The 10,341-nt window shown below is 28.1% G+C and overlaps 2 protein-coding genes across 4 annotated transcripts; one reads left to right on the top strand and one right to left on the bottom strand.

The window, feature by feature from the left end:
• The first annotated feature begins 946 nt into the window (after positions 1–946).
• LOC107166134 (uncharacterized) lies at positions 947–7,759 on the top strand. 3 transcript variants are annotated; one of them, XM_089224865.1, is made up of 14 exons: positions 947–1,005; positions 1,416–1,517; positions 1,578–1,707; positions 2,687–2,830; positions 3,261–3,395; positions 3,487–3,615; positions 3,710–3,818; positions 5,922–6,059; positions 6,130–6,247; positions 6,424–6,556; positions 6,621–6,771; positions 6,957–7,161; positions 7,246–7,421; positions 7,477–7,759. In XM_089224865.1, exons 1-14 carry the CDS (start codon positions 962–964, stop codon positions 7,638–7,640), a joined length of 1,878 nt encoding a protein of 625 aa, XP_089080991.1. In that variant the 5' UTR covers positions 947–961; the 3' UTR covers positions 7,641–7,759. The 3 variants fall into 3 exon arrangements, with proteins under 3 accessions (XP_089080991.1, XP_015370166.2, XP_089080992.1); XM_015514680.2 differs by lacking the exon at positions 947–1,005 and adding an exon at positions 1,137–1,306; XM_089224866.1 differs by lacking the exons at positions 947–1,005; positions 1,578–1,707 and having other exon boundaries at positions 1,138–1,517.
• A 522-nt stretch (positions 7,760–8,281) lies between these two features.
• Positions 8,282–10,182, bottom strand: Rpn6 (regulatory particle non-ATPase 6). Its single transcript, XM_015514631.2, has 2 exons — positions 9,025–10,182; positions 8,282–8,547 (listed from the first exon to the last, which is right to left on the bottom strand). Exons 1-2 carry the CDS (start codon positions 10,011–10,013, stop codon positions 8,310–8,312), a joined length of 1,227 nt encoding a protein of 408 aa, XP_015370117.1. The 5' UTR covers positions 10,014–10,182; the 3' UTR covers positions 8,282–8,309.
• Positions 10,183–10,341: the final 159 nt, after the last annotated feature.

Here is a 10,341-nt window from a genome sequence, read left to right on the forward strand (position 1 = left end):
CGTGTATTGGCTGTATTGAAGGTACTTCAATTTTTTTTAACGGGTGATCATTGATATCAATAATATTGAACGTGTTGGGCAGCTTAAGACACTGTACATCCAAAATTGTACCTAAAAGCTGGTTTTCATTGTTTACTATTTTTTGCGCAAACGAGTTGTCGTAAATTTAAAAAATATATTAAAATGTGCGCAAACGAGTCTCCACCAAAACTTCATACGTTATGGTTTCGGTTTGATTATCTTTATTTTTTTATTTTTTATTTGGGTCACGATCTTTGAGATTGGGTTGCAATGGGTCAGACTTCTATAATGTCGTATACTAAGACATTAAGCAATTTGAAATTTATTTGGCTAACAAAGCTGACATAGTGAAATGAATCGCAAAAAATGTATGGTACGAAAATTGGGTCGCGATTCAAAAAGTTTGAAGACCACTGCTCTGCTTAATATTATCTGTGGTTCAATATTAGGTATGTCTCTATTATGTCTAATGTCTATTCTATGAGATAATAAAGAAATGTATGTGGCTTGGTGAGGCATGAGGCGCTGTCATACACTTAATCTGCGGAAACGTACTGAGCGTACGTACCGGCCGCAGTTGCTAGCTCCCGGATGGGTAACCACCCGGGATTTTTAGCATCATATCCTTGACACACATACACAAACACGTGTTACAACCCTACCCACTTAAAAACTTACAAACAAATATACAAAAATAACCCCTACCGTATCACCCCCACACCCAATGGCCGATGTTGCCACGGCCCCACGGGTTCCCCTTACAAAAAAGAAAAAAAGAAGTGTATTCTCTATTCATTAGGTAATCATTTCTGAAATCCGAGGTAGGAAGCCACGCGGCATCTTGCTCGTGGTGGCGTCAAAAGACCTTGGAGCAAGATCAGCAAGCCAGTAATTACCGATTAATTAACCATGAATCATCTTCGAAACCTTGGCATGTCAAATGGAGCCAATCTGCCAATCCCCAAAAAATTGTCCACTTAGAAGGTAACTACTATTTTATGAAGATGTAGAACCGTTGATTTTTATTTAATTCTGTAATATTGTGATTACAGTGATAACGTTGATTTTGGTATCTTTTCGTTATGAGATTGATAACAAACATTGTATGTCTGGAATTATTCTGAATCTATATTCTATTCATTGAAATTGTTGTTTTCAGTTTAGTAATTTGTTAGTTTGTTACTTGTTTAATTGAAAATTAAAATTAAGTGTTGTTTAGTATTTTATGTGTATAACTAATAACTAATAAAATATTCGTGACATTACTTTTATCAGATGTACCTAGGTAGTGTTTATATGCTACTGTTGTTAACTGCCTGTTACATTTTTCAAATACAACATATAAGTATTTGATTTTTAACCATAATTTTTAAAATAATTTATACTGGTTTAAGATTGTCGATTTCAACTGATTTGCAAGAACATCTCAGTCATCAAACATCAAATTCTGAAAAACCAAAGATGCAAAATAATGTTTCTCCATCATTTGATCCTGAGTAATATTTTTAAAGTATTTATGAAGTTATGTATTTAAATTTATATTGTTCAATGTGTAGGGTTATTACACCGTTATATGACATAAATGATTTGTATCAAAATGCTCAATGCTTTCACAACGCTCAATGTTTTCACAACGCTCCTGAAGTTAGCAATAAAAAAAGCAAAAAAGCAAAACTAAATTTAAAAGTATGTAATGAATAATCAAGTTATAATATATCAGTGTTATAGAATTTAGCAAAAAATAAAAAAATAAAAACAACAAAATTGTTGTAAATACAAAAATAATTTATTAAAAGTCAATATTTAAAAATATTAACTTTGTAACTTTTCATCTATTGTACATAATTTGTTGCTATTTTATTTTTACAATGTAATACAATTTAATCTCTAAACTTATGCTGTAATGCTTTAAATAAGCGGTTTTCAAACTTTTGTGTACCACTTTAGTATATTATCAATCAGTCAAGTATCACTAATGATTAAAATTAGAATCATTCATACTTTACATAGTTAAATACATTTATTTTAAACAAAAGGGCAGTAAAATACTATGATAAGCTTTTTTTATTAATAACAATTTATTAGTGTTTTTAAACTTACGACTTCCATGTACCACCATGTAGTCTTCTACATACCACAGTTTGAGAACCACTTCTTTAAATATTAAAGGTTAGAGCACAGACTTCTATATAAACTAGATAAGTAACTCCAGACATAAGTTGAAGCCGGGTTCCGCCATTTTCTTGGTTGGCAAATAGTATGAAATATTATATATGTATTTATGGTAAAAATTAATTAATGTTGTATTGTATTTTATTATTTCTAGACTTGTTGTTTGTAACAAAACAAAATTATTTTATATAGGTCATTTTGTCATTATTGTTATATTTCACCTATAAAAAAATTTATAATTTTATTTTATTTCTTATACATTTTGTGTATGCCAACCAATGTTTTGCCAACCAGCAAAATGGCGGTCGTCTCCGTGCGGGCTTCACTGACAACAATGTCAATATTATAAGAGTACCTTATCTAGATAGTATAGAAGTCTGTGGGTTAGAGGTAACAGTTATTATTAGCAAAATCAGCATAATCATCATTTTAGATATTATTAAATATTTAATAATTGTTACCTATAACATAAATTAATTAATTATTGTTTCAGAATAATGATAATTTTCAAATCACTACACAATTTTTATTTGGTCATCATATGCCACCATATTATTCAGTATTAAATCATACACTAATGAATAAATATTTATTGCATTTATTCAATCCTAAAGCTCCTATTGCTAAAGTTCTGACGGTTAGTATATTAAATTATATAATATATTTAAATAAAAACCTAGAAATCCACAACCTTTTTACTTTTATTTTAGTAATTACGCCTTTCACAAGCAGGCATTTGCTTCACTTAAGATCTGTTTTTGGGCATCAGTGATACCGAACATAATTTTAATGAGTAAAGTTTTATGAAGACAACATTTTGATGCCTGTATTTCAGTATTTACTGCTAATAATAACAACAATGTGGTTGAAATAAAAAATTTTTAAAAAATTAAAATACAATTTGGACTTTTTTAAATTTTTGTACAAAAATAATTTATCTTTAAGTTTTCAACTAAAATATTATTTCATATAGTTATTTATTTACAGTTTAAATACTTCAATTGCAAAAACCATGGATTACATTTTGATTTTATTAATTTATTATATATTTTTTTAAATATGTTTAGATGCATAAGGGAATTATTGAACATGAGCGAGAAATGTTTGATCATTGGCTTTCAAACCTTTGGGAAGAAAATTTGAAAAATCGTCGACTAAATGCCATACCGTTCATTGAGAGTTATATTAAATCTGCTTGTAATGTAAGACATCATTCAAAATATAAATGTTTAAAATAAGCACTTGAAATTTACTATTTATGTAAAATAGCTAAAATGTTATTGTATGTTTTAGTTTTCAAATGATTATATTAAATCTCACTATGGTGGTACGTATAGTTCAAAGATGAAGATCGACTATAATATAATAGATGAGGTTGAAGTGAATAAAATTGAAATGATATATTGTAAAAGCATACATACTGTAAGAAATAATTATTTTTCATCAAATCAATAATCATTCAGTCCTATTATTGTTGTTAATTAATAGTTATAATTCAAATTTTTTTAATAACTAGGATACAAATCATACAATGATTAATCTTCCTATGAAAATTGATATTGAAAATTTAGAATCAAAAATTTCCTTTAATGACGGTGTGTTTAATCCACCTCAGAAAGTTCCTTGTAAGTATTAACTTTATAATACACAAATTATATCTTTTTTTTATTTACTTAAAAAATGAAAACATTGTTTAGTTATTTTAATTAATAATTATTTAATCATATAAAATTTAAACAAATTTAATCATACCAATATTGAGTTTTGGGCTGATTGGTTCAATTTTATATATATTTGACTGTTGTAATTTTAAAAGACTTCACTACCATGAGTGTTGTTTCAATCACTTTTAAAATACAAAACATTAGTTTAGCAGAACAGGCTCAGCTCTAAGCTGTGGGGATAGTTAGCCATGGGGCCATGGACGGCATTAAACCTCTCTATAAAAGTTCTAACCCACTCATTGAAAAATGTAACAGATTTTCGCATCTCAGTTTTACAAATGTTAAATTATTATTTTAAAATAATGATAGCTATTTTCTACAATTTCAACAAAAAGTATATTTGTTTAGATAAAAAAAAATATATATATAGATATATTTTATTCATTTATTATTGCATTTACTAAATATACTAAGTATTAATTATAGAATGGAAATAAAGATATGTACCTAAAATCTTTGGCTAAAATTCAGTGAGTCATATTTATCTGCTCAATAATAAATACAATAATTTAAATTTATAAAGTTAAATGAAGCATAACTATTCAACCATAAAGGTGTATGTTATAGAATTAAAAATAAAATTGTCAAATTTATAAATCATTGTTAATGAAGTTGTTTAAAGTCTGTATTAAAATATTTTCTTATTTATATTAACAAAAAAAAAAAAAACATTACTTAACCATGTAGGAAGGATTATTAAAAACTTATTATTTATTTAAAAGTCCTTATATATTCTATAAATAGATTTAAAACTATTCAATGGTTTAAAAAATTAAGTGTGTTACTAATTTACAATTTCAATGTTATATTAAAATTAATTTGATTAATTATCTAAGTAATCACTGTTGTTTTTGAAAAAACCTTAACCCATATATTAAATATATTTATTTTACTCAGCACCCCCCGTGATAAAAAAAACTTCTTACGTGACTGCAACAGAACTAATTGTGTGTAATTAATTTTAATTACTATTAATTCGCCTTTTATTTAGGGGTTTTTGTTGGCTTTGATTGATATTTTTTTGTTATTAACTGAGTTTTAACTAAGTAAAATATTAGAATTATAAAATGCTTAGGTATTTATATATAATATTCTGATCTGTACGACTACATTTTATTTAGTTGACCATGCAAATTGGTTCTTTTGAATGAAATTTTGCTGTTATAAGATTATAAGATAGTGACAAACACAAGTGGGTGTAGCACCCTTTCAATCTACTGACATTTTGTATATGGTCTAACAGTGTTAAAGTGTATTTTGATACTTTCAAAACTAATAGTTTATAAATTAAATTTAAAAAAAATTAAAATTAATATTAATTAATTGGCATTCACACTGATAAAAACATCTATACTCTGTCTTACGAAAAAACGAGATTGTGTCTCGACCAAAATCGGTCATTCTTGCGCATCCCCACGCCGCACCACAGTGCTGCAACGACGACGACAGTCGTCGCTGGTGGTTGTGGTGAGGAGTAAATGGTGTAGCTCATTCTACATGCGCGAAACGGTCCCGTTCTTTCGTGAGACAGGCTATACTTGTGACACTAATGCAATTTTATTTTAGATTTCAGTAATGTTGCTTTTGCAGTGGAGTAATTATGGAAGAGATTTGGGTGTATATCCTCTCTATGACTTAAAACTGGCAATTCATATTTATTTAAGTGTTTGATTAACTATAAATAATATAGGTATTAGGTATACTATTACTTATTATAAAAAAAAAATGCATAAAAATCTTGACTCCCCTTTACTAGCTATACAGAATTAAGATAATATTACTTTATAATAAACACCAATAATACTTTATAAATTTATAATAAACAACAGTTAGTTCCAAAGTGATTATTTGAAATTATTTCGGAAACCAACATATTTCACCGAGTTAAGAACAATCTAATCAGAATTTGTAGGACAGAGTTACTTTTAAATTTATACTTTGAAGATTTATGATATTTATGTCTTATGTGATGGCTAATATGATTTACTAATGTGTTATTTATAGTTGTAGAAGATGAATGTTGTCGTGCACTATCAAAAGAACATGGTATTGATGTTAACATATGTTTAAGTAGTATGAAAAATATTATGAATTTAGAGAAACCAAATAGCTTATGGATTATTCCTGTCAATGTAGATATTGGTAATTATGGTGTCATTTTTGAACGTTTAAACAAAGACTATAAAAAAATATATCAATTTAATCTTTTTAGATACTGATGAGTGTAAAACAATTTATGTTGGAGGGACATTAGGTACAGGACATTTCTCTCAACAAGAAAAAAGTTGGTACTATCTCAGAAAAGAACTGAAAAAAAAATTCAAAAAAGTGTAAGATATTCTATAATTAAAAAATAATCATATTATTTTTAATCATTTGAATATATAATTTTTCTCTAAGTGAAAAATTAAAAATTGTCTATTTGCCTAAAATTGTAATTATTGAAAATTTTATAGTTTTATTTGAAACTAAATTAAATTATATCATTTTATTTTTATTTTTGTAGCTTGTCTAATGAAGTCATTCAGAACAATAATAATAATTATAACTATGATAAATGGATGTTAAAAGTTAATGATGTCAATGGTATCAATAAATCATTTAATTTACTTGTAAGAAATAAACCACATGGTATACAAGTAAGAATATTTCATATTGAATTAAATATCATGTAATTATCTGTAATAATCTGTATATGTTTAGCAACAAAGCAAACCACTCAATACTCCAGGAGTATTAATGCCAAAGATTGAATATCAACCAGAATTTGGCTTTGAAAAAATCAGTGAAGAACAGCTTGTTGAATATTGGCTAGATACAAGCTACAGATGTCCTAACACCAAGTTAGGATTAGGTATTGTACTCACAAAATTAACATAATTTAAATATGTCTTGTCTTGCACACAATACAATAATTTGCCCAGTACATGTCAGTGTAAAATATTTTATTTCGACAATATAGTTTGAAAATAACTTTTGTTCCTCTGATTTTAAGCTAAAACTAAGATAATAATAATATGACTTTATTTTTTCATCTAGTCTCAGTACAGCATAATATGGACCTCATGCAGGTAAAATGGACAATTGGAGAAATAGAGAGTATTAGTTCGAAAGGCAAAGATCAAATTTACCTACAAAGATTGTATATCACTGTAGACAAACTCTCACAACTAGACAAAGGAGAATATGTACTGCTACATAACCCTAAAAAACCATTCCATGTTGACGTCTACCAATCATCAGCGTAATTAAACAAATTTGAAAAATACTAAACATTGTACTTGATGTTATAATTTCTTGTAATAATAAGAAATTATTACTTCTCTAGGTATGGTGGTTTCAATTTAGTGAACATGTATTTAGTTTTACAACAGACTGAAGTATCTGATTCATTGGTTTGGAATCCTATAGATTGGCAAATATTATGTCCAATTCATAATTACTTCAAAGTTGCACCGTGCATGTTCAGGCCAAATTTTAATAATTTAGATATCAACACAATAAGTATGTTACGTATTATTTGCAGATATTTAAAATTACATTTTACACAAATGTTTAGGTGAACAAGTGGCCAAATTTAATAAAGACAAAAAAGCCAAAGAGGATTACGAAAACGCACTTCTTCTAAGAAAAAAGAAGAAGAAAATGGAAAAAAATAAAATCAAAAGAAAATTAAATAGAGAAAGTGATATTTTATATAATATCAAAAATAATATGAAGTAACATAGACATTGGTAATTCATCGAATCAATTAAATTAAAAAAATTGTTCATTGTTAATTTGACGCGTTGGTGTCTGATCTTTTTTTATGAATGGAAATAAATGCATTGAGTAACATTGTATTCATTGGGTTTGAAGTAGTATTTAAAACGTATCTAACTAATAATCTTGTATTTTCTCCAACAATTAGTAAGAGCTGACACCATTTGAAATATTTAGCTAAGGTTGAATTCATTAATATTATTTATATAGAAATAATAAACATATAATGTTAATCAATCAAATTAATATTGAACAAAAAAAAAAGAAATACATTTTTATTCTTATAAAATAATAAGTAATGAAAACAAGTAAAATAATGATTAGTAGTTATTATTAATCATTGTATCAATTTACATAATTTTATTTACAAAGAGAATAAACTGTTGATTATAAATTTATAAAATACAAGTTGAAAAAATAAACCCCTTACATAAATTTGTATGACTAATTACTCCGTCTAATTATTCCTAAAATCCAGTAATCTAAATGAAAATAAATGATACTATATTATATTTTTTCTCATTTCAAGTTTATATATTTTATAATATTTACCAGAAGAAATATTATGTACTCCAAATACAAAGAATTTTTAACTTTTTAAATTTCGGATATAATTTGTTAGTTTATTTTTCATGTTAATTTTTTAGCAGTCTGATACAATGTATCAACAACTTTGCTCATGCTATTTATATTATCTAAAACTAATTCATAAGTTTCATCGATTTCAGCTTCTTCAAATACTATAAGAATGCCTTCACCCTGGTCTAAGATACCATGGAATTTTTTATCCAATATCATCTGTGAAAGTTTTCGTTCAACATTTTCCATTGGTAAATTTATTGATTTGGCAACATACTCAACTTGTACCCTGAAAATACAAAAAAACAATACACACTTTTAATAATTTTGTTATATAACCTTAATCATATCTAGTAACCACCTTTGTATCTTAAATTCTTAAATAATTGTAGAGCTAACATAGTTTATACAAAATGCTAAATAATAATTAAAAAAAAAAAAAAACTATGCTCTAAAATTAAAACTCAGATAGATCTCTTAAAACAAGGAGGGGGGATTCTGATGTTCTGTTAATAAATGGTCTCCACTTTACGTTATTTATGTTTGTACATTTTCTATGTTATTTTTATTACTTATTGTAACAGATTAAATATATTTAAATCAAAAAAACCACAATTTAATATAAAGTCATTAATAAGAATGAATATGTTAAATAATAGGTTTTTTTTTATAAATATGATTCATCCAGAATAGTACAATACAAATTATACATTCTTGTACCAAGAAATTTTAATTTCATAGTTTGAAATCTGATATTGTTATTTACCTCGAGTATGGTTCAATGATTCTACACAGATTTTGTTCCAACATATTTCCATAAAGTGTATCTAAATGTGCTCTGACAATTAGATCTTCTTCCAATTCTTTTTTATATTCATTCAACGCAATTTGAAAATCTGCTAAAGATCTTTTGTGACTAGCCCTTGCAATGCTTTTCATTGCTTCTACATCACGACCTGTATATTTTAATGCTAATTTACCGCTCACGATTTGTTGCACATCTTCTGCATTATTTAACATTATCTTTGACAAAAGCATGTACTTCAATGCCTTAAGTGCATTAGATGTACTGTCCACACTGTCGAACCCTTCAAAAGCTTCATAGAAATAAGAATAAGCAGTTTTAAAGTCTTGCTCGTCAGCTGCATGTAAGATTCCTGATTGCAAGTCAAGAGAAGATTGCATTTTAGGTGGACAATAAATCGAGTTTGCCGTGGTTCTAGCAGAAGTTAGAGAGGCCCTTGCCTTAGACAAGTTATTCAGAGCATGGTAGGCCTTGCTTTCCAATAATAAAACGTCAACCAACAAATTTTTATCATCCAATTTTTTCAGTTCTTTTAATAGTACTGCGCCGTGTTGTAACGCTTCTTTAAACATGCCGGAATCGAAGTAAAGGGCCATTAAACGAGACTCCAGAGATTGCCTTAAAAATGTTCGTCGCTCTTCCTTAGCCCATTCTATACACTCCTTGCACAGTTGCAATTCAATCCCTATGCCTGCTTCGAGGTCCAGGAAGAGGTCAACCAGCGACCGCACTAATTTAGCCGCCTTCGCCTTACTTATTTCGGACAAAAACGGTCTGGTCTCTTTGATTAGGGCGGCCAGTTCTTTGGCCTTACCTTCTTTTTTTAAGAGTTCACCCTGCGTGAGGATCATTTGTTCGCGTGCCATAATTCTGTCATGTTCTGTTTCGACTTTCTTCATGGCAAAATCGGACGGCTTGTTGATGCGCGCCAACATCGTAGCACCTGCCATTTCGATACGTTCGAAAAGTGCGATCACGTAAAATACTGAAACAATGTTAAAAGTCTTCAATCACTTCGGGTGATCACTTATAAGGACGAATAATAACAATAATTATTAAATTTGAAACGAACTAGGTCCCAGGTAACACTAAATAATAGAGACTATAGAGCAAATCAGCAAACTGACAAGGGGAAAGAGCATGACCAGCGATTTACTAAAACGATAAGTGTGACCAACATGAATCAGTACCAACCAATTACTAACGAGACAAAATATTTTAGTATACTGGATATGGGGCCACTGATACGACGGGTCTTGCCGGTTTCGGTTGTGGTGT

This window comes from Diuraphis noxia, unplaced genomic scaffold (genome assembly GCF_037042655.1).
Source record: "Diuraphis noxia isolate RWA-SAM2 unplaced genomic scaffold, SU_Dnox_SAM2 contig0003, whole genome shotgun sequence".
NCBI lineage: Eukaryota > Metazoa > Arthropoda > Insecta > Hemiptera > Aphididae > Diuraphis > Diuraphis noxia.